Raw genomic sequence first — 27,500 nt, 5'->3', positions numbered from 1 at the left:
CTAGTCAGAGATGGATGAGTGAGTAAGTGTGTGTGTGTGTGTGTGTGTGTGTGCTTCTTAATTGACATTGTGAAGACCTGGTGCATGCCACTGGTCCATGAGTTTGCGTATGTATTGTACTGTATCCTTAATATTTTGTGTGTGTGTGTGTGTATGTGTGTGTATATGTGTGTGTGTGTGTGTGTGTGTGTGTGTGTGTGTGTGTGTGTGTGTGTGTGTGTGTGTGTGTGTGTGTGTGTGTGTGTGTGTGTGCTTCTCTCACCTCCTTGTGGGAGTCTTTGTGGGCCTCGAGGGTCTTCATGATGGTGAGTTCTGCATAGTTCTTGAAGCGAGCCGGCTGGTTCCTCAGGATCTCCTTGAGGACCCGCAGAGCCAGAGCCCTGATCGTGTGCTGTGTGGGGGAGAAGGGTTGAGAACCTATCAGTGTTCTGTGTGGGGGAGAGGGGTTGAGAACCTATCAGTGTTCTGTGTGGGGGGAGAGGGGTTGAGAACCTATCAGTGTTCTGTGTGGGGGAGAGGGGTTGAGAACCTATCAGTGTTCTGTGTGGGGGAGAGGGGTTGAGAACCTATCAGTGTTCTGTGTGGGGGAGAGGGGTTGAGAACCTATCAGTGTTCTGTGTGGGGGAGAGGGGTTGAGAACCTATCAGTGTTCTGTGTGGGGGGAGAGGGGTTGAGAACCTATCAGTGTGCTGTGTGGGGGAGAGGGGTTGAGAACCTATCAGTGTTCTGTGTGGGGGAGAGGGGTTGAGAACCTATCAGTGTTCTGTGTGGGGGAGAGGGGTTGAGAACCTATCAGTGTTCTGTGTGGGGGGAGAGTGGTTGAGAACCTATCAGCCTGCTGCTACACACACCATCAACCGCCAGCTGCTCAAAGCCAATACAATATTTACAGTGTGTGTGTGTGTGTGTGTGTGTGTGTGTGTGTGTGTGTGTGTGTGTGAGAGAGATTCCGAGAATCCTATCTCCTGTAGGATTGATACGTCTGGACATGTGTGTGTGTGTGTGTGTGTGTGTGTGTGTGTGTGTGTGTGTGTGTGTGTGTATGTGACATGGTTGGTTGTATGTGAAGCTGTGTGTGCTTGCTTATATGTGTGTGTGTGTGTGTGTGTACACTGCAAATTATTTGAACTTATCAAGATAAAAAAAAATAATCTTGTTTTAAGAGTGAATGTCTTATTTTAAGTGTTCAACTTTACACTAGAATCTTATTTCTAGATATAATTATTTTATTTCAAGAAATATTGTTATCTTGCTGCATGGACAGATACTGTATGTCTTGTTTTGAGTACCTTTTACTTCAGATCTAGTGTTTTTAATCTGGTTTCTTTTTTGCAGTGTGTGTGTGTGTGTGTGTGGGGGGGGGGGGGTGTACTGTGTGTGTGTATGTGTGTGGTGTGGTGTGTGTTGCTCACATCCTGGTCCCCCAGTGTCTCCAGCAGCAGCAGCAGGATGGTCTTGAAGTGCTCGTCCCAGACGGCCACGCTGTCCTCCCGCGTCATCTTCAGCAGCTCCACCAATGCCCCGCGGCGCTCGTCCACACGCTCGTTGTGATTGGACAGCTCCTTCAGAAGCTCCGCAACCAACTCCGAGTGGTCCACTGAGAGACACAGAGAGAGAGTGGGCAAGAGAGAGAGAGAATGTGTGTGTGTGATGTGAGAGAGAGAGAGAGAAAGAAAAGAAAGAACAGGAAAAAGAACAAGTGAAAGGAGAAAGAGAAGGAGGCAGATTAGAGACAGTGAAAAAGGGAAAGGTAGATGAGAGAAAGAGAAAAAGGGAGGGATGAAACAAAGAAAGAGACAATCAACTGCAGGCCAAACACCTTCATATGAATATATTTGTAATGTAATGTACGTCGACATTAAGATGTATTCTTCAAAAGGCCCTTTAAAGCCTTGAATGCACTTGAAGTGTAGAATGTTAAGTTCCCATTCTACTATGTTTTAGTAAGATCGTAAATGTTTATTAGTTATTGTAAGATCGTCTTCACATGCAACAATCAAAATGTGTTTAGAGTTGTACTGTTTACCGCTGCCCAGACCATGCAGTGTATTCGTGCAGAAAGGAAACTTGGTTAAATAATACCGCAACTGTACATAATCATAATCACAACACACACACACACAAAAAGAGTTAGCCCACAAAAATGGAAAACATAAGGAAAGCGACCCCGTCAGTAACCTCTTGTCATGTCAAACTCCAGCCAAAAAGCATCAGAATCAGTTGAATCGTTATCAACGACAATTAAATTAAATGTTATCGATGACAATGAAATCGTTATCGATGACCGTTTGAGACGGCGTTGAAGGCGAGAGACGTTTAGATGAGGGTGGAATGCTGTGTGGGGTTTGGAGACACACGAGGGAAAGCAGGCAGCTCGTTATCAAAGAGTACATGAGAAGCTTAAGGAAGAAAGAGAGGGAGGAAGGAAGGAATTAGGCTCGTTGGACGCCGTGTTTACCAGGAGCTAAGCCCTTGGCCAGCACCATCTTGTTCTCTCCGCAGTCTTGACGACGGCCTGTGGGGTTGGGGAGTGGGGGAGGGTGGAGGAGGTCACAGGACGTTGGTGTCATGACAACAACACACAAACACACCCTACACTCAGGTCACATTCTTGTCTATCCGCTTTGGTAAGGAATTGTATTTGGTTCCTACATGTACAGTAGCCCCACTTGGAGTTCTTTGAAGAGGTCAACAGAGACGGCTAGCTGATAATTCCTCTTCAATATGCTATGGAACTGGCACAATAGATTAAATAGTTCTAACCAACCACACCCCGGCTGCCCCTACGCTTAGTGAGTGTCTACAGCTTGTCATGCTAAAATTAGATCCCCTATGGACCATGCTGTATTCATGTGTGAGTTTACTAACAAACAAGTAACACAAAGAGCTGGTCACAATAAACAACAAAAAATGTGACCTCCCCAATCAGTGCTTCCCAATGTTTATTGACTTATCAATAAAGATCAGCTGAGGTAGTGTTTTGGGTTTGACCAATCAACGCTGGCGTGGCCATGTTGTTTGGTCAGTGTGATTAACTCACTGGCTAAGATGAGGTTGGGAATGGTAGAGAGACCCACCCAAAAGTTTCAAGTAGAAACAGCCCTTAAGCAGCTAATCTGCACCAACTGGACAACCACAGGCTCCTGATCTCTAGGACTAAAACAGCAGATCATTCAGACATTCCCTTTAGTATCTGCCAGCTTGCCGAGAATCATTCCACCAGGACAATGACATCACAGTGGAACAGACTCACTTTATGACATAACAATGGAACAGTCATAGAGGGAGAGGACTGGAGGAGGTCATGTGACACATAGAAGGTGGGGGTCAGTGTGGCCCCGGGACACTCACTGTCTCGGAACTGCTCCACGTCGTCGTCGAACACGGCCTCCTTGAGCGCGCTCTTGTCGTAGGCGCTGATGGTGTCGGCGTAGCCGTACGGGCCGTGTTCGCGCGCGCGGGGGACGCCGAAGGAGCGCGGCGAGGGCGTGTTCAGGAGGGACGTCTTGTTGTCCAGCGCCGTGCGGCCGCCGCCCCCGTCGACCATGTCCAGGCCCAGGCGCGCATCACTTCCTGGAGACGCACCCTCACGACCCACCTGAGAGGGGTCAAGGAGACGAAGAAGGAACGAAACGACAGGAAAGTGACACAGATAGGGAGGAATCAGACAGAAGGACAGAAACAGAGAATAAATACAGGGAAGCATTTATCATATAACAGCTGTTGGTAACCACTCAAGCAAATCAGACCATTCTATCCACGATATTCCGCAGCCAACAATGGGGGTCGCCATGACACCGAAACGGTTTTCTATTTCCGGCGAAGCTGCATTGTATCTGTTTTAACGTGACGGTTTACGGTGCTTAACATATCATAACGCATATAAAAGTAAACGTTTCTACTTTATATCGGTTATATATGATGTAGTATATACATGCCGAGGGCAGAATTGTCAACATTTCGAAAGAAATCTAAGTTGAGGCATAATCTAGTTCGCTACGGAGAACGCACATGTTAACAGAATGAACAGAAGTTGAAAACAGTATCGTAACCATCGCAACGATACATATTTCCGGGTTAAGGAATAAGGTGGATAGAGAAAGATTTTCTAAAAAAACATATTATTTAGAATAGAATAGAAATGCTCAGTGTCTTTCACATTGATATCAGTAGGAGAGGGCACGAGAGGGAACGGTGATGGAGGGGAAAATTCCTCTCATGTCCCCAGAGAGGGAGCTTATTGAGCGGAGGGAGCGGAGGACGTCAAACACTGGGGCGCAGAGTTCCAGGTACTTTTCCAGTTAAGAGTCCGGACTCGAGAACACCTCATATGGGCACTAGACATCCTTTCACTCATACTCATTTGAAAGATGGGCAAAGTCTATATTTGAATATTTTTCTTTTCACACACCCACCCACACACACACACACACACACACACACACACACACACACACACACACTAGCATGACTCTTGGGACTTTGGGAGGGAGGTTTACACAATATACATAACTGTACAACTACAGACAGATGGCTACCGTTACACCAGCAATGAGAATAACGTTTGACCCTTAAGACTCCAACGTGCGGCCGTTAAGGCTCTCGGGGCAGGGCGGACACCGGACTCACCGCCTCGTCTTTCTTGCCGTCGCGGCGCGCGGGCTCGTTGAGGTCCTCCTGGCTGCGGTAGCTGAAGCTCTGGATGGCCTCGGTGACGCCGCGCAGCGAGCTGTAGATCTCCTCCGAGTTCATGTTCTCCGTGTCGTACTCCAGCAGGCTGCCAATCACAGCACACGGCACAGAGGGGTGCAAGAGGGGTGGGGGGGTCGCAAGGGGAACCAAGAACACAAAGACAGTCAGAGGCTGATGTGTCAAAATAAAAGCTCTTGTGTGGCTACAACAACACCTGTGCTACTTCAACCAAAATGTTCAACCAACTTCATGTTAAAACATATCAGATATATCATAAATACTTCTTGTTTTACTTTGCTCTAATGTAGCGGTCTAATAGCCAAGCAGTGCAGCACAGTGAACACAGCACAAGTTTCAAATTCAATAGCAACAATTTGTTCGTTGAGACAAGATGAAAAGTCAAAAAGGTCAAAAGGTCAAATCCCATATTACGTAATCTGTGGAGTCGGCGCTTTTACACGTGAACACCCAAATTCAATCCCGAACCGAACAGAGGGTCACAACAACGACAATAATCCCAACAGGCAATCACGGCCCACATGAATTCATTCAGCATGGAAAGCATTGCTGATGCTTATGCAACAGGCACTGGATGGAGTCTGTTGGAAATGGGTGACCATGCGATGGCTTCTGAAAAGGAGTCAGAAGAGACGGGGGGAGACAGCGCAGTCCAAACAATAAAAGCGGCATTCTCCGAACTTTTTTCACAACAAAAACGCCCCCCAAATCAGATATTTTGATTTTGTGTCCAGTAGCAGAAAGTCATGGAGCCCATGGCATGGGACACACAGCTTTCTCAAGTTGGAGAGGCAAACGATACAGGGAACATTTAGCCGACCAAGAGGTTAAAAATCAACCATGCAGGATATCAGAGTAGTATCCTGGAATTTGTCCCTCTGTCAGGGTGAGAGCCGCAAAAGAGTGAATCACTCTTATCTTGGAATCACTCCTGAAGCCCAATAAGCAACGCTATTACTATTAGCTGTTTACACTGTGGCAGGCTATATGACCTGGTCATATAAGCTACATGAGATGGAGGCTAAGCGGCTAGCTGCCTTTCATTTTCAATCAGAGTTGGATTTTTACAGTGACGGGAGACCTGCTAGGGCAGAGCCAACATAGACGAAAAGTGTATTTTTTATCCAAATACTAAGTGATGCAAAATGGCTACTGCCAATCCAAGTGAAGGCAGCGGGATGTACAGTACGTTGTTTGAAACTTGACGTGAAAAAGATGGCGAAGCTAACTCGCAGATGGCAGTATTTCTTTATAAAAACAAATAATTTCAAGGATTACTGCCCTAATCTTGCATAAAAGTTTCAGAGAAATAAGCACTGTCAAGTCGTTTTGTTTGGTTTTTTTTAACAACAACAACAAAAAAATTTCCTCCAGCCACTTATAGTTGTTACTTAGAGTTAGCATGCTAGCAAGCAACTAGCTGTGAAACACAGCCTTGTTTACGAGCCAGTAACGCCCACTCAGCAGCAAGTTGCTAGAGTTGCCTCTGTCTCGTGTAGCTAATGTAACCAATAGGAGAGGGCTCTCTGCCCAGGCCCGCCCCCTGTGCCCTTTAACCCCTGCGGTGACCTTTAACCCCCATACCCTTGGTCCCCGACCCTGGCAGGGCGAGTGGGCGGCGGGTAGCGGGTATCGGGTGCGTTCGTTACCTGGGAGAGTACGCGCAGCGCAGGGCCCTGAGGGAGGAGGGGTTGGTGGGGAGGGAGTGAGGAGGAGGAGGATGGGGAGGGGAGGGGTGCTTAGAGAGCCCGTCCACACCCCAGCCCCAAAGACGACTGACCACACCCGGAGCAAGAGCGAGGGGGGGGGCCAACAACGTGCGGCAGGAGAGAACGGGGAAGAAAGGAAGGAGGGAGGGAGGGAGGGAGGGAGGGAGAGATGAGAAGAGAAAGGTTGGGGGGGGGGGGGGTTACAAAAGATGGGAGAGGGGAAGAGAGGAGGAGAAAAGAGACTACAGTGTGAGTGTTGGAGGTTAGCAGTATGAGTCATTAAGAGAAGACTGGACCGGAAACCCACGCAAACATCGCCCACGGAGATGATTGTCCCAGCATTCCAATTCTGTTTCTGGGGCAACTAACCCAGGTGTTTGGGAATCGTCAAACCAGTCATTTGTTTTTCCTTGCTGGAAGCAGACTTCCCGATATTGAAGCCCAATTTTGAAAGGATGAAACGTCCGTGACAATCATAGGAAGCCTGAGGGAGTCAACGGTAGTCTTTGCGTTCAGCTGGGGCTGGAATCGTTATGTAATCAACAGCTCAATCGTTACAAACGCCAAATCGTCATAACTAACTCCAAATACAGACTCTGTCTGTAGGTTTGGTCTGGTCAATGAATTGCGTTCTTATCGGCTGAGGCTGAAAGAATCGTGAGGTTTGTTCCCAGCTTTAGGGAGCATTTCCTTTGGGTTTCAGGTGGGAGTCTCAAAAGGATTACAAGACATTATTTCATTAGTGAGCCAAGAGTTAGAATGAGAACGGAGGACAGAGAAAAAGAGATAGATAGATAGATAGATAGATAGATAGATAGAGAGAGCAATAGAGAGGAGAAAGAGAAAGAAAAGAAAAGAAAAGGTTAAAAGCATTTGGGAAGCCACTCAAGCCACTGTGCTGGATCAGGTGGTGGGGGATGAGTGAGGCTGTGTAGAGTGGGGGTGTCAGGGGTCAAGGGTCAGGGGTCAGGGAGGGGTCACTCACCTGGGTGAAAGGCCGCCATGGGAGCAGTTCGTGGGTGATGTGAGCGGACTCGTCCGGCTGGACGGAAGCCTGGGAGGAGTGCGTCCAATGGTGTTACTGGGAGAACTCTGTGGGAGACCAGGAGAGGGACAGCGGTCAATGGTGTGGAGTGACAAGACTATCTGATAACTAACGGTCTGGTAACAGACACCTTGGGCGGTGAGATCCAGCAAATAAAACATTATCCGTAAGGCCTTGTTGTCCTAAACACTACCCAACAAATTTCGCCTCTCTACATCACAGTGGCAGATTGAAATCTGATTAGTACAGTTGACAGATTAAAACAAATTCTAATTTAATTATGGAGGTGCAACCAGAGAGTAGTGTGCAGAGGAGGCCTAATAATCAAGACGCTCAAACAAATGCAACCAGAGAGTAGTGTGCAGAAGAGGCCTAATTCGGTTTTTAAGTGATGATGTAATAATGGGATAATAAATAGTTTTCCGGGTCCAACGGCTTTCAAACTCACATGTTATTCTCCATAGACAGTAAAATAAACTATTATTTTCCGCTATTCTGATTAGCCTTTAAGAATATTGTCATCTTATACAGACTTGTTGCCTCAACCTAATCAAATCTATATTTTTCGCGGAAGCCTGGACGTTACCCATTCATATATCATCTGGCTGCATAGCCACAGTGATTACTTTGTTAAAGTTTAGTGATTTTGTTTTAAAACCGCTAAAACGAAGGTGGTGATGACAAAGTTTACAAGTAACAAAACCCGTCTGGCTGCGCTAATAAACGTCTTTTCACAAAATAGCTGTTGGGTCCGTGACGTCGGACTTAACAACCGAATAATCAAGACGCTCAAACAAGTGCAACCAGAGAGTAGTGTGCAGAAGAGGCCTAATAATCAAGACGCTCATACAGGTGCAACCAGAGAGTAGTGTGCAGAAGAGGCCTAATAATCAAGACGCTCAAACAGGTGCAACCAGAGAGTAGTGTGCAGAAGAGGCCTAATAATCAAGACGCTCAAACAGGTGGCAGACGAGCGGCGCTCACCACGCCGGTGTTGCTGGAGTTCTTGAGGTGGTTGTGCAGCAGTTTGGTGGCGCCGTCCTGGAAGGTCTTGGGCAGCGCACCCAGCAGCATGGTGAACTCCGGCGTGTTGAGCTCAAACAGGGCGATCAGCACCACCTGCGCCGCCTACGGAGCGCAGGGAGAGAGAGAGAGAGAGGGAGAGAGAGAGAGAGAGAGAGAGAGAGAGAGGGAGAGAGAGAGGGAGAGAGGGAGAGAGAGAGGGAGAGAGAGAGAGGAGAGCAAGAGAGAGAGAGAGAGAGAGAGAGAGAGGAAAGACAGAGAGAGATACAGAGAGAGAGAGAGAGGAGAGAGAGAGAGAGAGAGAGGAGAGAGAGAGAGACAGAGAGGAGAGAGGAGAGCGAGAGAGAGGAGAGAGAGAGATACAGAGAGGAGAGAGGGAGAGTCAGAGAGGAGAGAGAGAGACAGAGAGGAGAGAGGAGTCAGGAGAGAGAGAGGGAGAGAGGGAGAGTCAGAGAGGAGAGAGGAGAGAGAGAGAGAGAGGGAGAGAGAGAGTGAGGAGAGAGAGAGAGACAGAGAGATAGAGAGGAGTCAGGAGAGAGGAGAGAGGGAGAGAGACAGAGAGGAGAGCAAGAGAAAGAGAGAGAGAGGAGTCAGGAGAGAGATGTTAACACTGAGGGCCAGATGTACTAACACAGCGCTAACAGCGAGTTTTAGTATACGCAGAATGCGACCGCTGTGCTTTGCTATATTGCGTGGAATTTACTAAGCTGTCACTTCATTACGTTAACTGCGGTCATCCCCGCCCGTTCCCGCCCCCTCTTCAACGCTAGTTGCGTGTGCAGAACTCAAAACACAAGCGAAGTTGAATATTGCAATATTAAAAAGAATCAAAGTTTAGCGATCATACATAATACAAAGAGATGTCAATGAGCAGCGACAGACAGAGTAGGCCTAGAAGTTCTACTAATCCACTTAAAAAAAAATACTTGTGAACTATTTACTGCAGATAGACCTACAGTAGCCTAATGCCTGTCTAACAGATTGGGAAGTGTAGGCTACAGTATGTCGTGAAAGAGAAAATACGATTTTAGAGAGGCAAACAAAAGTTAAGGTTGCTTTTGACATAGTATAATGAAGAAAACTGATGCTCTGAATATTGATTCAGCTGACTCTAAACGTTTTTATAATAGACGCATTTAACCGCAATTGGATTACACCTGCTTTCAGAAGGCGGAAGTTTTTCAACGCAAAATAGACGTGCGCTGTTTTCATACATATGGCGGAATACTTAATCAATCGCTATTAGCACCTCTCCTCCCCTGTACTTGCGCGTTACACCCATTTTCAGCTGATCCGCCCAGGAATTAATATGCATGACACGGAAAGGCGCAAATAGCCATTCTAAGCTCCCACGGCAGGCAGTCTGCGCGTTTCCCTCATTGCGGCTTGTTTGTACATATCCTCCCCATGTTTATACACGCACGTTACGCCTGAAATGGGCGCAAAACGTTAGTACATCTGGCCCTGAGAGCATGCAGAGGGGGCTGAGGACTAAATACACGTGTAGAGCGAGACAGAGGGAAGGTCAATAAACACATGCTGTTTTTGTTGGGCAAGTTATTTGTTGTTGTGCTGTTACAAAAGAAAGCGAGTCTCTCAGTCTCTTTTGAGTGGACGATCCAGAGAACACAAACAGTGCAGGTGTCGAGACCGCTGCTGTCTGTGTGACAAATAAAAGCTAGTCAATGTGATCTAATTAAAAAAAATAATAAAAGACTAGCATTTTTCTATATCTTAGGATCACTGGAAACATACAGTGCAGAATGCAGAGCACTGTATTTTGTTCACACAGATCTCAGCTGTCTGTCAGTTGGCTACAGTACTTTAAACAGAAAAGATGAGTTTGCTTTTCACACATCCGCATGCATGCTGTTTGTGTAGCTGTTACCGAAAAACTGTTCAAACATGTTAAGCAGAAAAATGAAAAACACAGCATTCAATGTTTTATCGTCAGTACATAACAACAACGCAGGGAGCCAGTGGCTACGAGAAAAGACAAACTGCACACACACAAAAAGGTGGTACAGGGGAGACAACACTAAAAACAACACACACAAGTGAGACAAGAGAAACATCCCCTCCTTCCCTCCCCGTTCGTTTTTCCAGCTAGCAAACACGTTTTAGATTGAAAATGTTAAAGCTGTTTTTTTGTTGCTGCTTTGCTTTTTTTTGTTTGTTTGTTTGTTTGTTGTTGGTTTGTTTGGCTTGTAGTTGTTTCCGCATCACTGGTTTAGCAAGGCGCAGAGAAGGTTAGAGCGGGGTGAGAGAAGGAGAGAGGGCAACAGAGAGAGAGAGAGAGGCTGGCCACACACTCAAGGAGGAAGAGGAAGAGGAGGAGGAGGAAGAGGAGACACGGTCACACGCTTAAAGGGGGTTTTGGTTGGTTAGGCATTTCTGGAGCGTGCAGAAAATGGTACTGGCTCTGTCGGTCGTCTCAGAGGAGGGGAGAGCGGAGTGGTTGGTTGGTTGGTTGGTTGGGCGGGCGGGCGGGTCGGGGGGGGGTTGATGGGGCACTACCTGCTTGCACCTCTCCTCCATGTTAATCTCCCCCGGCATCAGGGACGAGGTGCTGGGGCGCCCCGAGAGCTCCTCGCCGGCCCAGTTATGGAGAGTCTGGGGGGCGTGGTCATAGTGATGCAGGGTAACAAGGGAGAGTTATGTCACAGAGAAACAAAACAAAAACAAAAACAAAAACAAAAACAAAAACAAAAGAGCGTAGGGGACAACAAAGTGGAGGGTTGGGTTGGAGAACTGCCTGCATCCCTCCAGGAAGTGGGGATTGGGTTTAAAAGCTTTGGGTGACGGCTTTGGCTCCCAGTGAGTCATCTTACAGAACATTCTTGAAAATACTTTGGATTTCATCACAACTCCATCATAGCTTATTTTTATTAAAATAATTCAAATAAACAGTGGCAACAGCATCAACAATGGCAACGGTTCAAAATGGAACATGTGCGCATATGCATGACATACACAAGCACAGCACACACCATGGCCACTATAGCGCGCCCAACATCCTGCTATTTGTTTATGCCCCTGTCTACAGAGTGTTGTTGTTGCTGTGGCAACTCACCTTCCTGACGTCCGAGCTCTTGGGTTCCGTGGTCCAGGTGATGATGCGAGAGACGGCCAGCCTCGTTTCGCTCGAGTTCACAAAGTCTGGGGGGTCCATCTGACGCCCCAGCGCCTCAATGTACTTCAGAATGGCTACTTTGACCTGGAGATCAAAACAAACATTACATTAACATTACATTACATTACATTACATTACATTACGTTATATTACATTTGGCTGACGCTTTTTAGCCAAAGCGACTTACAACATGGTAAACACTTTAAGCTTTTTAAAGCGATTTTCACAACAACTCCAGGAATAATTTAAAACAAAAAAAAGCAGAGTGCAGAGTGCAGTAAGAATTGGTGCATCAATGAGTGCAACACGAAGAGGGTTTCACACTACAGTCACCGAGCTCATCAACAAACGACACAGAGGGAATACAGTATGAGAACGAATGAGCATCAGAGATGAATTCATATGCGTACCTTGAGGTTAGGCGTTTGCGTCTGGTCCACAATGAATCGCATGAGGATGTTGAACTGTTGATCGAATGGAAATGACTCCCTAGAATAAAAGAATCGAAACAATACAGTGCGTCAATAGAGCAGAAACAGTGTGTAAATAGAACGGCAACACTTTACAGACAAGCCCCAAGTCAGAGGACAAAAATAACCCTCCCCTCAACAACTCACTTTACTTTACACATATATAAATGCTGGACAACTATATTATTGATGATGTTGGTAGATAGAAAGCTAAATACTCAAAGCCCAACACAGTGGTTACCTTGTGTGTGGGATTCATTTCTCTATTTCCTTTCACTCACACTGTCCTGGCTACTACAGTAGCTCAAACTCCATCCACACTGCCCTGGCTACTACAGTAGCTCAAACTCCATCCACACTGTCCTGGTGAATGGGCTGACAGCTGAAACTATATCCACACTGCGCTGGTGATGTCAAGAGCCCAGAGGCAGGCCTAGCTTGCAATGACGTCCTTGGCAACATGATTAGCGCAAATGAAAGCTAAATAATATTTCCTTTTTTTTTCGCCAGCGGTCATGCCGCCCCTGTGTGTGTGTGTGTGTGTGTGTATATTATTGTGTGTGTGTGTGGATGCTCTACATTCTACACAGCTCAAATTAAATGTTTCGCCCTTGTGTGTTTGTGTGTGTGTGTGTGTGTGTGTGTGTGTGTGTGCAGACCTGGTGACGTCCAGAGCCTTCTGGACCTTGGCCTGGACGGAGCCCAGCAGGTCGGCGCCCATCTTCTTGAGCAGCTGCGTGAGCAGCACGAAGAGCCAGTCCTGCAGGTCCTCACGGTGCACCATGATGAAGTCCACCAGTGTCTCCAGGAACATGCTGAACACCTGCACACACACACACACACACACACACACACACACACACACACACACACACACACACACACACACACACACGCGCGCACACACACGTTAGGCAGAGGCACAGGCTGAGATGGGGCTCGTTGGGTTCAAAATGACCAGAATGATGCTGCAACTACATCTTGGGGAAGTTTTCTGGACATGGATGGAATTTTTTCATTTTTCTTCAATGAAGTTTTCATTAAAGGAACACAGAGGCACGAACATTGCTTTTGCTATTCCATACACAGTATGTGTTAAAAATAATACGGTTACGGTTAGGGTTATGCTACTTAGCCAAATACTGTACAACTTGCGCTTTTCTTTAGAACACACTCTGTGTCCAGAGAGGGCCAACACATGCGCTCTAAGAGTTCACAGTAGTTCATGTTGCTTATCTGGTCCTCTGATTCATCAAAATCAGTTGTGTGACTTAGCAGATCTCTTAGGGCTTCCAATGAGCCACGTAAATAATAGGTGATCGTCGTAATAGATTATATTGTTGATACATCAGTCAAGATTCACTTACTCGCTGTTGTTAATATCCACACCAAGGCAGGTCATGCAGACAAACAAAAACACAAACACACCTTTAGTTAGCTGACATCAGGGCTCAAAAACAGTTTATATCACAGGCTCTGTTAGTTCTTGTTCCATATGCATTTTTATTTGGCACAGCAAAAATTCTGAATGAAAATAAAAATCTACAAATTTAAATCTGGCCAGAAATAACCTATGGCCAAATACCAAATATAAATATTACAATGACACATGCACATCTCAAAACAAAATCTACTGTTTAGCTAATACTCCTCTAAACAGAGCTAGCACCAGAGACAAAGCGTCCTGTTCAGCCCAAGTTCAACATCTCACATCTGGTCACGGTGGTCACTGGCGCTGTGCAGCTGCAACTGCTTACCTTGCTGTGCGGGTCAGCAAACATTCTGGTGAAGATCTCACACAGTCTCTTCAGCTCAACCCGACTGCAAACACACACACACACACACGAACACAATCAATATCAATATCAATACAAATCAATAGTAATCGTTGTCGCAATTGTTGAGTCACTTGAGCACCCTCTGCCTTGAAAACCAAATGCAGAACCTTGCGAACTAAATCTCAGGACCCTTGGCCAGGTTTGCGCAAACCAAACAAGGAATTTGACTCCGATTAATATTTGCTCTCAAAGCACAACGCTCAACAACAACTATAAAAAGAATTTAAAAAACACAGAACATTCAGAACAGTAAGAAACTCTGAAGAGAATCAGAAGGTTCTGGTGGTCACCTGAGGATGCGCTGGCTCTTGAGGAGGTTCTGCAGGCCCAGGAGGCCCTCCTTCCTCTCGGACCAGTTGGAGCTGGCGCAGTGGTTCAGCACCTCCGCCACGTCCTCCGTCTGACGCAGGTAGTGCGGCAGGCCGCCGTTCCGCGACGAGCCGTACGAACGTTCCGAGCAGGCGCTCGACGCGTCGCTGTTGGCGTCGTCGTCCGAGTATATCCCCGGGGACTCGTAGCGTCGCCTCAATGGCTTTCGCTGAGGAAGAGGAGGAGGAGGAGGAGGAGGAGGAGGAGGAGGGTGGCAGAAAAAGAAGAGGACGAAGGTGAGAGGATAAGAAACGGGAGGAATTTAGTTGAAGAACCGGCAGTGAGTGAGGAGGTGGGATGAGGACGTCATGTCAAGTTGACCAAGTTAAATTTGCCTCAAGAAAGCCATGCATTTTGCGTCTTAGTTTTGATGATGAGAATACACATATAGGCTGTGTGTGTGTGTGTGTGTGTGTGTGTGTGTGTGTGTGTGTGTGTGTGTGTGTGTGTGTCCGTGTCCGTGTCCGTGTCCGCATACGTATACTAAATCATAATGTGGTAAGAGGATGATTTAATACTATGGTGTATCTGTATATTGTATGCATGGAAGGACCCAGAAGATATCACCTGATGCTACTAAGAATATCAAAAATGTATGAAAAACACAGAGGAAGAACTTAAGGGAATTAAGTTTCCAAATGCCTTTCATCAACTAAGCTCAGAAGAACTAATCCAAGGCGGTAATTGTGTCCTCATTTGTCCTCAAACTTCAGAGATGCACTTTACTGCTTCCCTTGATTAAATCATCCTATGCATTGACGGTAGTGTTTGAACAGGAGAAGGACACCAACGACGTGTCCATGTGGAACGGATATGACCTTTCACAACCTTTCTCTTATTCCCGTCTGGCTTCAGCACTGATGCATATGGCGTAGGGATGGGTGGGTGACTGAGCAAGATGGTGGTGAGCGTGTGTGTATATATCTATGAAATTCACGGCACACTTGACGGTTCACGTAAGCAAATGAAGCAGCTCTGAATGGGAGGATGTTCCAAAGGCACAGCGGTAAATAAGGAGGAAGGAAGGCAGCAACTTAACACCAGCAGCCATGACGACAAGACACGATTGACAATGAATTAACACTGAGGGGAGGGGCTATGGAGGCAATTACCAAAGTGGGGGGAGGGGGGGGGGGGGTATTGATGTATTTATTCATTCAGTTATGTATTAAGTGGTGGATTATTGAAGAGTCAACTGTGACTTTGACGTGTGAAACAGGGCATCGTGTGATGGTGGTCGTTGATGTTTTGGGCTGATTAGTACTGTATGTGTGAGGAATGATGGCGGCGCAGAAGGTCACAGTAGGTAAAGGAGATAGCTACCTTATTCCTGGAGTCTCCTAACAGCTGAGGGAAGGGAACAGACGACCAAGAAAGGAAGAGCAAAGACACACACATTTCAAACGGCGGGAATGACGGGGGGGTCACAGAGGGCAGACGTCAACAGATAACAGTTTTCAGCAGGGAGATCAGAGATCAGAAAAGTCACAGCCCCACACTCTTAATTTAATGAAGGAGCTGTTGAGAAACAGGAGCAGGAACCTGCTGGAAACCAGTTGTTAAACTGCGCCAGGGCCATTTAAAATGTAACTTAATGTTACTTTTAAACCCTTTTTCTGTATAATAAACAGAGGTAAAAAACTCCAGCTTCAGAAAGTGAAAGTCCAATCATGTGTTGGTTCTACCTGTGCACTTAACACAGGTGATCTCACCAATTAGCTGCTCTACCTGGCTGAGGAGTTGTGATAATTGGAATCAGCTGGTTTAAGTGAATGGTTGGCACATATATGTGGCAGGACTTTTACTTTCTAAAGCTGGACTTTTCCACCTCTGATAATAAACGAAAAATGAAAATGAAATAAGCTTCTAAATAGGACTGAAATCTGCAGGCCATTTGATATGGTAGACATGGTACGGTACGTATTAAACATAGAGAACCACAGCATATCATTCTTCAACTCTGCCTTAACTAAGTCAATCTGATGAGGATTGCAGAAATTATCCCAAATGATTCCCCCTAGAGACCCATCAACTAATACAACAATAATATTAGAAAGACAGTTCAGCTTCAATCGACCAATCACAACTGAGTTTACAAATCTACAGACCAATCAGGTTCAAGCTTCTTACCAGTGCATCTGCAACGGCTGCCTCCACCTCGGTGCCGGTGTTGAGGACCCTCATGGCGTTGATAGATGCGGACATGCGAGCCTGATGCATCAGACTATAACGATCTAGAGCGGAAACGATAGAGCAGAGGAGGTGAGGAAGAGGGCAAGGGAGGGACAGAGGCATACTTACCTCATGCTCTAAGAAGGGGCTGGTGACCAGTGTAAAGCTAGATCTATTTCGTATGCTTTTCTTTTCTACTGGTATAGTGCATGGTGGGTTTCTTAACAGCGACAGGATGAGCGCGCTGATCTGTTGTCCTTTATTACATGTGATGGACATCAGGGAGATGGGGTGAACTGGAAGTGGGAGACGACTAGAACAACATGATCCGTCTACTAAGAGAGATCTCGTTGAATCTTTCCGCTAGAGAAAAATTGGAAGGAAAAGAATCCAACCCCAAAAGGCAAAAGCCACCACCACCACCAGAGAGGAATCAGAAAGAAATTTTGAACAAATGCATTTTTACTGAAGACAGCAAAGATGTGGGATTCCCCAAAGAGTTCAGAAGTGTAGGCTGGTCAAAGGCAGTTCTAAGACTATATCACTACGGGGACCTGGAATCATCATGAAGCCAAACGATCGGCACAAAGATCACTGAAACACTACACCACTGAAACACTACAGTACAATACTGTACATCACTGTACTACACCACTGACAAGCAAAGTTTGAATGGAAAGCAAGAATATTCATGGAATCAATGCAATGAATGGATGAAATTAGCTAAAATGAACAACAAATAAAATAAATATATCTAGCATTGTTCATATCACAGATAAGCCAACCAATAGAGATGACGGGGATAAAAAAAAAAAAAGAGCGTCAACCAATGAAAATGAGGCTTCTTTGACGAGAGAGAAAACTGTCTGGTATATAGAATAAAATGCGCAACTGAACAACAATAAGCCAAATTAAAAACTTTCTAACAGTAGCTAGAAATGCAAATGACAATGTCAATTTGAGCGATGTGAAACATGGAGAGATGATTTATGGGGGTTAAGCAGGTACACTCCCCACTTTCACTTGTGAGATATGCTTTAAGAGGTGCTAGCCCAACTCCCGTGAGATGTGCTTTAAGAGGTGCTAGCCCAACTCCTGTGAGATGTGCTTTAAGAGGTGCTAGCCCAATTCTAGTGAGATGTGCTTTAAGAGACACTAGCCCAACTCCTGTGAGATGTGCTTTAAGAGGTCCTAGCCCAACTCTAGTGAGATGTGCTTTAAGAGGTGCTAGCCCAACTCTAGTGAGATGTGCTTTAAGAGACACTAGCCCAACTCCTGTGAGATGTGCTTTAAGAGGTGCTAGCTCAACTCCTGTGAGATGTGCTTTAAGAGGTGCTAGCCCAACTCCTGTGAGATGTGCTTTAAGAGGTGCTAGCCCAACTCCCGTGAGATGTGCTTTAAGAGGTGCTAGCCCAACTCCCGTGAGATGTGCTTTAAGAGGTGCTAGCCCAACTCCCGTGAGATGTGCTTTAAGAGGTGCTAGCCCAACTCCCGTGAGATGTGCTTTAAGAGACACTAGCCCAACTCCTGTGAGATGTGCTTTAAGAGGCGATAGCTGATCGCTTCCCTGCGTTCCTAGGTGCAAAACTGTCTTCCCACCCCAATAACCCGTTTACTATACGATCTATTACTCAGTATCTCACAGAGGAAGTGTCAGTGACACCACACCTACTCTATTTTGGGTTAAAACATTAAGGAGTTGAAAATATATTGCACATAGAGCTTTTGGTGGCTTAAATGGTCTGACAGACATACACATTTAACTGTAACCCTTCTGCATTAGCTTGCTAAAGCTGATATGCATTCGTGGCTGATCGCTCATACACCACACTCTTATGTGCTGTGGTGATAAATAAAAGATGGACCCTCTGTGCTACTGGCAGCCATCTTCTAATCAGACAGCTCATTCTTGGGCAAATCTGACAGTGAAAGGTTAAAGGATGGGGTTTAGTGTCCTGCTTCAAGATGACCACACTGCGGTCGCTCAACAGAACGAACCAATCGAGGAGCATGCAAAGGCCAAATATGACATAGCGTGGATGTTTTTTTTAATTTTTTTTGAGGGGTAGGGCGGAGTCATGCAGTTCAAAGGTCAGATATAGTATTGTTGGGGTCCGGGGGTCATGCAGGTCACCTGACTGCCCTACGGGGTCGGTCGTGGACAGAGCGCTGGTGGAGCGAGAGTGACGTCGGGAAGCTGCCGAGGGGGACGAGGGAGAGGGGGGAGGAGGAAGAAGGGTGACACACACACACACACACACACCACATGGGTGGGCGGAGTTAGTGTCACTAGGCAACAGGCACCACGAGTAGCCATCGCTGGCAGTGGCATACATACAAACACAGACAGACAGACAGACAGACAGACAAACAAACAAACTCAGACAACATAAACACAAAAAGACAACACAAGCACTGACATAACGCACACACACACGCTCAACAAACAGACAGACAGACAGATAGACAGACAGACAGACAGACAGACGTTTAGACGAACACACATAGACCTGCCGACACATAAGAATGCTGTCATAGGCAACACAGGTGGAGCAGCTAACAAATAGCAAGGCTATGACACATGCACATCAGGGAAGACTTTCTGCTGCCTTTTTTGAATCTCTTTCAACTATCAACTTTCAACTTGCCATCACTGGCTTTTGTTTTTGTTGCAAATAGCAATCAATGGCATTATTTTTGTACACGTTTCAACAGATGCACAGGAGCCTTCAATATGATTCATCTGGCGAGTCGTACCGTACATCCATTCATTCATTCCAGAGAGAAAGAGGGCGCAGACAGAGCGTTCAAAGAGTCATTCAAAGACTTTATAGATATTAGATCATGCAAAGAGGGCAGGCAGAATAATCCTCATACACCTATGGACCACAGAGTGAGAGAGAGAGAGCGAGACCTCTAGCATTGGAGGGGGTTCGAGGGACAGGTGATTGACTACGGGGGGGGGGGGGGGGGGGAAGGCACAGCTACATTTGGACCTACAATTATGGGAACTGGATGGAAGAAGTGGGTCTACAAGATACTACTTTGTATTGCATTGGACTAACTAGTAATAGCAACTTTTTTTTACAGAAGGGGAGGGGGGGAGTTTGAATACACAAAGAGAGTGCATGAGTGTGTGTATAGGGCTGGGGGAAGGTGTTGTATCCACTATAATGCGTGTGTGTGTTCTGGGGATTTTGACGGGGAGGCTGATAGAGGGGGGGGGGGGGGGGGGGGCGTCTGGCGTCTGTCCGTGGGTCCGGCGTACTCACCCAGAGGGGCGAAGCCCCGCGCGGGGCTGGTGTCGCGGCTGCTCTCGCGACTGGTGTCCCGGCTGCAGCCCTGGCTCATGCTGGGCCGGGGGATGCGACTGGTCCGGGCTAGCGTGCGGTAGGGAGAAGCGGCAGGAACAAGAGCTTTACCACACAGCCTGGCTGTTAGGACACAGGTTAGGGGCGTTAGTGTGGCCCCCACGGCCAATCAGAGACAGGCCATCGACAGGAAAGGGTGGGGTGGGGGTAAGAGAGGGGAGGGGGGAAGGGGGGTTGTTGGGGGGGTTGGGGGTGGGAGCTGTTTTGGGGATTCCTTGGGGTGGGAAACATGTCAGGACATTGAAAGTGAGAGACTGAGGAAGTTGGTTGGTTGGTTGAGACTAACATTACACGGTGACAAGGATTAAGCTTTTGACATTTGCTAAAGCCATGTTAACACACACACATGAAGTAATTGAGTTATTGTTGGTTATTGTGTTTGAGTTCAAGAAAACCACATCAAGATCACCTTTCAATCTCAATAAAACGCCTCCATACATAGACACCAACATGAGCGCAGTGCACTCTACTTTACACGTTCAATCACATGAAATTCCACTGATTTCAATACAACCCTGCACACCAACACCGTGTCATTCCAATTCATTAGATTTTTGTTGGAGCCACTTAATAAAATCCATTGTTTATCAACTGCTTGTCAGTTGACAATTTTGGCGGTGATGTGCACGGAGAGTGACAAAAAGTGTAGGCGCGCTCATGTTGGTGCCTATTATGAGGAGCACTTTATCTCTTTACACACGGAGGCCTGATCAAGTTCAGATGTGTCCAATTGTTGTCATATATTGTGTTTACTTCTGGGCAGATCTTAAAAAAGGCAGCCTTCTCATATGTGGCAATGGCAGCACGTCTGACAAAGAGGGTCTGACGAGACACAATGACATTAGCATAGCATGGAAGCATTGATGACAATGGAGGGTGCCCATTGGTCAACCCTGCCATCACTCAATACTACGGGCCAATCAGATCACAGATATAAGCCACAGGTGAGCAGACATTGGTTCAGACAGACAATGATGGCATCAGCTTCCTCATCAGCAAATTCACTTCAAAAATGCTGCTGCGTATTCTTACTCAAGGCGGGCCCTTGTTCAGTAAGGTTACATTGATGGAGTTTGCATGAGACGGGGATGAAGCATTTCTGCTACACACAAAACCTTCTACTATTGCACACGTTGCTGACAAAATTCTGTGTGATCCCGGCCGCCCCCCCAAAGGTACAGAGAATGTAAAGAGGAATTCAGCGCGATTGAAACTAATCAAGCCAGAATATGGCTATTCTATCTATTTATCGAATCATTAAATAATAATAATAATAATAATAATAATAATAAAAACAGTTGACAAAATGTATTCAAACACCAAGTACAGTGTCCAATGGTATCCATGGCAATAATAACCATCAACTAGGTACACCAGAATTCAGGAGCCATGACGACCGGCTTCTTGTGCCTCCATTCTCTTTATTTGTAGAGGAGGGATAACTACTGAATGCATTCACCATTATCCTTAACTACCTGTGAGCTATTGTCTGAGAGCAACCCTCCCATTTGACACAAAAGCCATGAGGTTCCACAACAACCTATACTGGGGCCTCCTGCAAATCATTGATCATGTCTGGTTAATGAATTCTTAAGTGATTAGATTGTAGTATGACTACTGCCTCCTAGTCTACGAGTAAATCTTACTTAATATTTGGTGAATGGTGCTGCGTTGACAGTTAGATGACAATAATGTAGTTTGTTTTGTTATACTTAGGTTGGGTAAAGTAAAATAGCAATTCTTTGAACTGCAGGGATCATAATATTAACAAAGCACCTGCTAGAGGCAACAGCTGTTTAGTATGTCAACTATGGCGACTCTATTCAAGAAATAAAGTATACACATTAAAATAACATCATTCAGTCTCATTCTCATTCAAAACAACCACTACATAGAGGGTGCCTCTCATTTGGGCTTTTATACGTCCTCCCTCGCTCCTCGGGCCTCGATCCTCACTGATCTTGATAAAGAATGATGGGGCAGCAACAATGGGATAGTCTATCCAGTGTTAGCTATAGATCAGTGGGAACGCCCCTCGAGGATCGAGGAGAGATGTTGAGAGGCACCCATGGACAGAATATGGATGCCATACAATGGATATTAAAGGTCAATTCTACATTCCATCGATATGTCTGTGTTACAATACAAGTCGCTTGTCTCTTTGTTTGTGCCTTTCCACTGGCTAATCTCCAGACCCAAGCAGGTCCAGCCAGGGGGGTGAGGGGGGGTGAGGGGGGTGAGGGGGGTGAGTGTGGCCTTACCGAGGCCCAGGCGGCTGGGGCTGGTCTCGCGGCTGCAGCCCTGGCTGCGGGGGACCCGCTGGCGCTTGTCCGTGGATGGCGTGGTGGCCGTGGGGACGGTGGAGCGGGGGATCCTGCCGTACGAGTGGCCCAGCAGCTTCCCCGGAGAACTGGAGCGGCTGCCGGCTGATGGAGAGGACGGAGAGGACGCAGACACACACACGCACACACACACACACACACACACACACACACACACACACACACACACACACACACACACACACACACACACACACACACACACACACACACACACACACACACACACACACACACATACACACACACACACACACACAGCAACAGTAAAGACAAATTAGAGGCAGTAGTGGCTGATCTTGCCATTCCATAACAGCACTATTTCCCATGCATGCATTATCAATCCTAGTCAAAGCTGAGTTCACCAACCTCCAATCTATCCAACATATTACTTAAATCAGTTCACTACATAATACTGTGACTTAGATATCACTTCCAGTAAAAGTGACCCACTCCTGTGCACAGCGCCACCTATTGGTTGCTGCGCACAGTGCTGATTGGGAACGCTGATGATGGGCTAGACCCGAAACGTTTGTCTCCCATTTTGTTCCGTCTTTGACTCATAGTATATTTCAGTTTATGTTATCAATACAAGTTCTTTCATATAATTCAGCTTTTGTGCACGACTTCTCTTCTTTTTTCTGGAGTTAAGCACCAAGCGAAACACAAGGCAAGACAAAGGCGCGGACGCCATTTTTACTACTTCACAGTGCTGACTAGAAATGGAATCTAATGGAGTATAATAAAATAGAAATAGAATCAAATTGTATTTAGTCCCAAAGACACGCATTACGGTGCCTGTCTGCTGCCTTTTGCCAAAACGTGTGGAAATGGAGAGTCCAATGGAGATGTGATTTCAGCTTTGATGGGACACAAACGATGTATACAGTACTAACAGACACACACTTCAGGACAGACAGTATGGACTTGGATCCAGGTTCTAACTGTGCTGAGGGAAAACAAACGCATGAAACAGAGAACAAGAACTACAACACGGCTAGTAGTGACGAAGACAAATAAAAACCGACTGACAGAACGACAAAACAAAAGACAATCATAAAACAAAAAATCATATAATTTCACGTCACCAAACAAGACCATGTTCTTGACTTTAAACAAAGACAGACAACATTTTGATCAATAAAATCAAATAATAATAAAAAGACATTTAAAAAGTAAGGTAAACAAAAAAAAAGACATTTTAGAAGACCATGCAGACATTTGACAACAGTGAAGGAGCATCATGCAGAGTTCTGCATGGGTGGGATATGAGAACAGGGTCTAAGAGTTCTTGAACTGGATGCAAGTTGATGTGGGGGGGGGGTTGGAGGGGGGGGGGGTCTTACCACTGGTTGGGTTAGCTGATCTGGATCCTTGTGTGTGTGAGCACGTTGTAGGACAGGCAGGAAGCAGCCGGTTACAAAGATGCTCAAGGTGACAATGTTTCAGCACGTCAAAAAAACGGCGAGACATTCAAATGGTTCATGCGCTAACAGTTCTCTTGTTTTTTAATAAGGCCACAGTGCAACCGACGCAAGCTGAGCGCACAAATCCTTACAAACGGATCCGGCTACACGATGGCCTTATTAGAAAACCTCCAGGCCTGCTGCTCTGGAGCTGGCGAGACGAGGTGTGGAACAGAGAAAAAAAAACCAAAGATCTCAAACGATCAACAAGACGTTGCAATGCATGATGGGAACAGAGAAACACAGAGAGAGACGCCAGAGTGCCACTTGGCAACGCGTGGGTCATGATGAGAAGTCACAAAGAGGTCACAGAGAGGTCACAGGTGATGGAATGTGTGAATGACTAATTCCTTCCTATTAGTCTGGGGAAGGAACGCTCTAGAGCACACCCTCTGTAGAACGGTCCAGTGAGTTTGGGAGGGCATTGACCCTTGCTCTGCTGGCCAGGCTGATTACAGCTCTATACAGCTTTACTAATACTGACACTGGCATGGTTGTAGCACTGTTCACATAGTCAGAGAGAGTAAAAACTAAAAAAGTTAAGACTGCACAGTCTGGCTAAGATTCTGACTGATCAACGCAGTTTCAGGTCCAGGACCATCTAAGCAGAAGGACTGAAACGGGCCGGTTTAATCAGTTCAATCAGATGTTGCACTGCATGATTTGTCTGAAAACATGTAGTCCTTTTATTATCATTATCATTATCATTATTATTATCATTCCAAAAATATTTCATTTTGTCACTTATATTTTTGTTATGTATTTCTGTATCTATTTTATTCATATGAGCACTTTGCATTGCGTTTAAGTGTGCTACTGTATATAAATAAATGTGACTTGACGGAGAAGCCGAGTGACTCCTGAGTCCCAGAGATGCAGGTGCCCGGTGGCAGCTGAGAGCGGGCGAGTGAGGTGGGGCAGTGGTGGTGGTGGTGGTGGTGGTGCGGTGGGTGTATAGGAGAGGGAGGCTGAGTGTGGCCCCAGGGTGGGGTACTTACGCTGGGACTGGGACACCACCTTGGCCCGGCTCCGCCCGCGGCTATCTGTGACTGTGCTGCCGGAGCCCACCGTGGTGCCAGCGCTCTGCCTTCTGGTGCGCACTCGGCCTGGAGAGAGGGAGAGAGAGAGAGAGAGGGAGGGAGAGAGAGAGAGAGGGAGAGGGAGGGAGGGAGAGAGAGAGGGAGAGGGAGAGGGAGAGGGAGAGGGAGAGAGAGGGAGGGAGGGAGGGAGAGAGAGGGAGGGAGGGAGGGAGGGAAGAGGGAGGAAGGAAGAGAGAGAGAGGGAGGGAGGGAGGGAGAGTGGGAGAGGGAGGGAGAGGGAGGGAGAGAGGGAGGAAGAGAGGGAGAGAGAGAGAGAGAGAGAGGGAGGGAGGGTGAGAAGGATAAGGGGAGAAATAGAGAGGGATAGAGACGGATGGAGGGAGAGAGAGAGAGGGAGGGGCAGAGGGAGTACGGGAGACAGAGAGAGAGTGGAAGAGAGATGTGTGTGGGGGGGGGGGGGGGGTGAGAGAGATTAAATATCATCATCACAATACGTAACTCCCCAACTCAAAACACCCACTTTACACATGAACACACCCCCTCTTGATTGGGCACACTTGCCCCCATTATATCTCCTAACCACACCTACGACACCACCAACTCAGCTCTACGCCCTGACCCCAGCCTGACCTCCGTCAGTTCCAGAACACGCAGCTGGCCTCCGATGGACGCGAGGTCCGTCGTCAGCACGACCACAATCCCGTAGGAACAGATAGAGATGCTGAAAGGACACAGTGGTCTCTGGAATAACTTGCCACCTGGTCGGTTCTCACATCTATTTTTTTCCAGGTAGATATGACTTAAAAGGCCTTCAAGCAAAGCAGCACACACTACTGAGTCTCCCTCAGTACATGCTTATCAAGTGTGTGTGTGTGTTAACAAGTCACACTTGATATGACGGACCAGAGAAATATGGGCTTTTCTCATGGGGGAGGGGTGGTGTGTGATAGTAGCAAACTTTGAACTACGGCAATCCGTCGCCTTCCGACAAACCAGCCACAGTCCCATAAAAGGCGCGGAAAGTAACACCAGGTAAATATAACACACCGACGACAGATACAGTAAAATAAGCACCTCTAAAAATAACTGACCTCAGGGTGCAACAATAACAATAAAATAAAAAAAAGTGGCAAACTCCTCTGGCCCCCATAAAAACACCCACCTCCACGTTCCTCTTATCAGCCACTACGCAAGCAACATAAAATCATTAAGACCTCTCACCGTGGGCCTGACGGACAGCAGAATCTGTCTGGGGGTGAACCGAGTTCACAGATACGGTCTCTAGCTATCTAGCTCATGGCCATTCATTCGGCCGTTTACATAACACGTCACCACCATTACACTGCGACTCTTCATATGGAAAATAACAGTCCATGCCAGGGCAATGCACGGAGTCCAACAGCACCAGTGTTGAGCAAGACGTCGTTCACAAATCAAGGCCGTCAACTATGACTTGATTATTACTGTAGCAAGTTGCGGTTCATAGATCAGGACGCTATGCAAAAGGCCTAAAACGCTGACAAACAAACCGAGGGATCGGAGAAACAGAGTTTGCCACTGTGGAATCAACAGGGTGGTGGCAGGGAGCCTCATCTGATATATTATGATAATAAAGATCACTTTTCTAAATAAATTATATCGTATACTGTATACTGTAATTATTAAATAAAAACACACATGAAATACAGTGATCTACACAAACCTAAGTGCCGCCATTTTAACTGACCTACTTGGTCAGTGGGTAAAGAATCACTAAAGTGGGCAATCTATCTATTTACACATGAGATTGACAGGTGCAAAACACCTGCATGATTCTGCCGAAGAAAAGGAGAGTGAGTGCTGGAGAGATCGACCGGTCAGGAATGCGATCTCTGACCGGTCCTCAGCATCTAAAGGGGCCTCGATAAGGGCGAGCGCAAGCTGAGGTCAAAGGTCAAAGGTCAGGTCAGTGTACAGGAGATACTGAAAGAGGTCAGTCTCTGGAGACCCGTTACATAACCCCCTCGGGTTAACAGCTAACCACTTCCACAACAACAACATCCTCATTGTCAGTCAGTGTGAGCACTCCACTAAAGGCTGGAGTATGTGGGATATCACCACAACCGTAACATGATGCCATGTGCTGTACAAATTATCCATGTCAACCTCAATAATAGTCCTCTCATCAATAAGTATGCATCTGAACAGAGCATTATTGACCGTTCACTTGGGCCACTTCACCTGGTGCAACGCTAAGCTAAGTGCTAATCCTGTGCTACAAGTGCAGCACCGACAGGCCTTTTCCACCAACAGAGAGCACCAGCTCTGTTTTGCAAACACTGAACCATTCAGAGTTTTCCCCCCTGTGGACTGTAGTGGGTGTTATCATTCTACATACAGGTCATTCAGGCACGCTTCACTCTCTGTTGACACATCCTAGGTTACGTTCAAAACTGGTCGAAGTGCGGGCTGGTTCACGGGATAGCACACAAGCTTAAAGAATTCTGAATGGAACCGGTTCTCTGGTGGTAGAAAGGCCTTTAGCGTACCCTATCACCTGTAGCCCCTCGACTCTCCACACTATTAGATGCCACAAGTAGTCTGATAAGACATGACTGTACATTATGGTCACATATAAACATAATGACAGTTAAAGACATTTCTATAACACACACACTTGACATGAGACATTGTAAGACCACATGCTCAGACAGATCTGGAGATAGACGCCATGTCAGACAACAGGTAACAAAGAGGGTGACACACTGCGTGAGGGGGACTCACATCTCTTAAATGATCTCATTAACCCCTCGACTTAAATTATCTCATTAAC

The 27,500-nt window shown here is 46.6% G+C and overlaps 1 protein-coding gene across 1 annotated transcript in view; it reads right to left on the bottom strand.

The window, feature by feature from the left end:
* The window catches only part of clasp1a (cytoplasmic linker associated protein 1a), a 132,303-nt gene that overhangs the window by 7,931 nt on the left and 96,872 nt on the right, over positions 1–27,500 (bottom strand). The window contains exons 20-39 of the mRNA XM_062534961.1: positions 24,647–24,754; positions 23,529–23,555; positions 22,102–22,266; positions 19,742–19,849; positions 16,428–16,531; positions 15,621–15,644; positions 14,219–14,466; positions 13,848–13,911; positions 13,458–13,460; positions 12,750–12,913; positions 12,031–12,109; positions 11,561–11,704; positions 8,449–8,592; positions 7,405–7,511; positions 6,360–6,485; positions 4,630–4,777; positions 3,352–3,598; positions 2,459–2,515; positions 1,413–1,597; positions 263–391 (exon numbers count right to left, since the gene is read on the bottom strand). Coding sequence (XP_062390945.1) covers positions 263–391; positions 1,413–1,597; positions 2,459–2,515; positions 3,352–3,598; positions 4,630–4,777; positions 6,360–6,485; positions 7,405–7,511; positions 8,449–8,592; positions 11,561–11,704; positions 12,031–12,109; positions 12,750–12,913; positions 13,458–13,460; positions 13,848–13,911; positions 14,219–14,466; positions 15,621–15,644; positions 16,428–16,531; positions 19,742–19,849; positions 22,102–22,266; positions 23,529–23,555; positions 24,647–24,754 — 2,381 coding nt within the window. The remainder of the gene's footprint in view (positions 1–262; positions 392–1,412; positions 1,598–2,458; positions 2,516–3,351; positions 3,599–4,629; positions 4,778–6,359; positions 6,486–7,404; positions 7,512–8,448; positions 8,593–11,560; positions 11,705–12,030; positions 12,110–12,749; positions 12,914–13,457; positions 13,461–13,847; positions 13,912–14,218; positions 14,467–15,620; positions 15,645–16,427; positions 16,532–19,741; positions 19,850–22,101; positions 22,267–23,528; positions 23,556–24,646; positions 24,755–27,500) is intronic.

The sequence above is a fragment of the Sardina pilchardus genome, chromosome 4 (assembly GCF_963854185.1).
Source record: "Sardina pilchardus chromosome 4, fSarPil1.1, whole genome shotgun sequence".
NCBI classification, from domain to species: domain Eukaryota; kingdom Metazoa; phylum Chordata; class Actinopteri; order Clupeiformes; family Clupeidae; genus Sardina; species Sardina pilchardus.
This window is presented reverse-complemented; position numbering and strand designations above follow the sequence as displayed.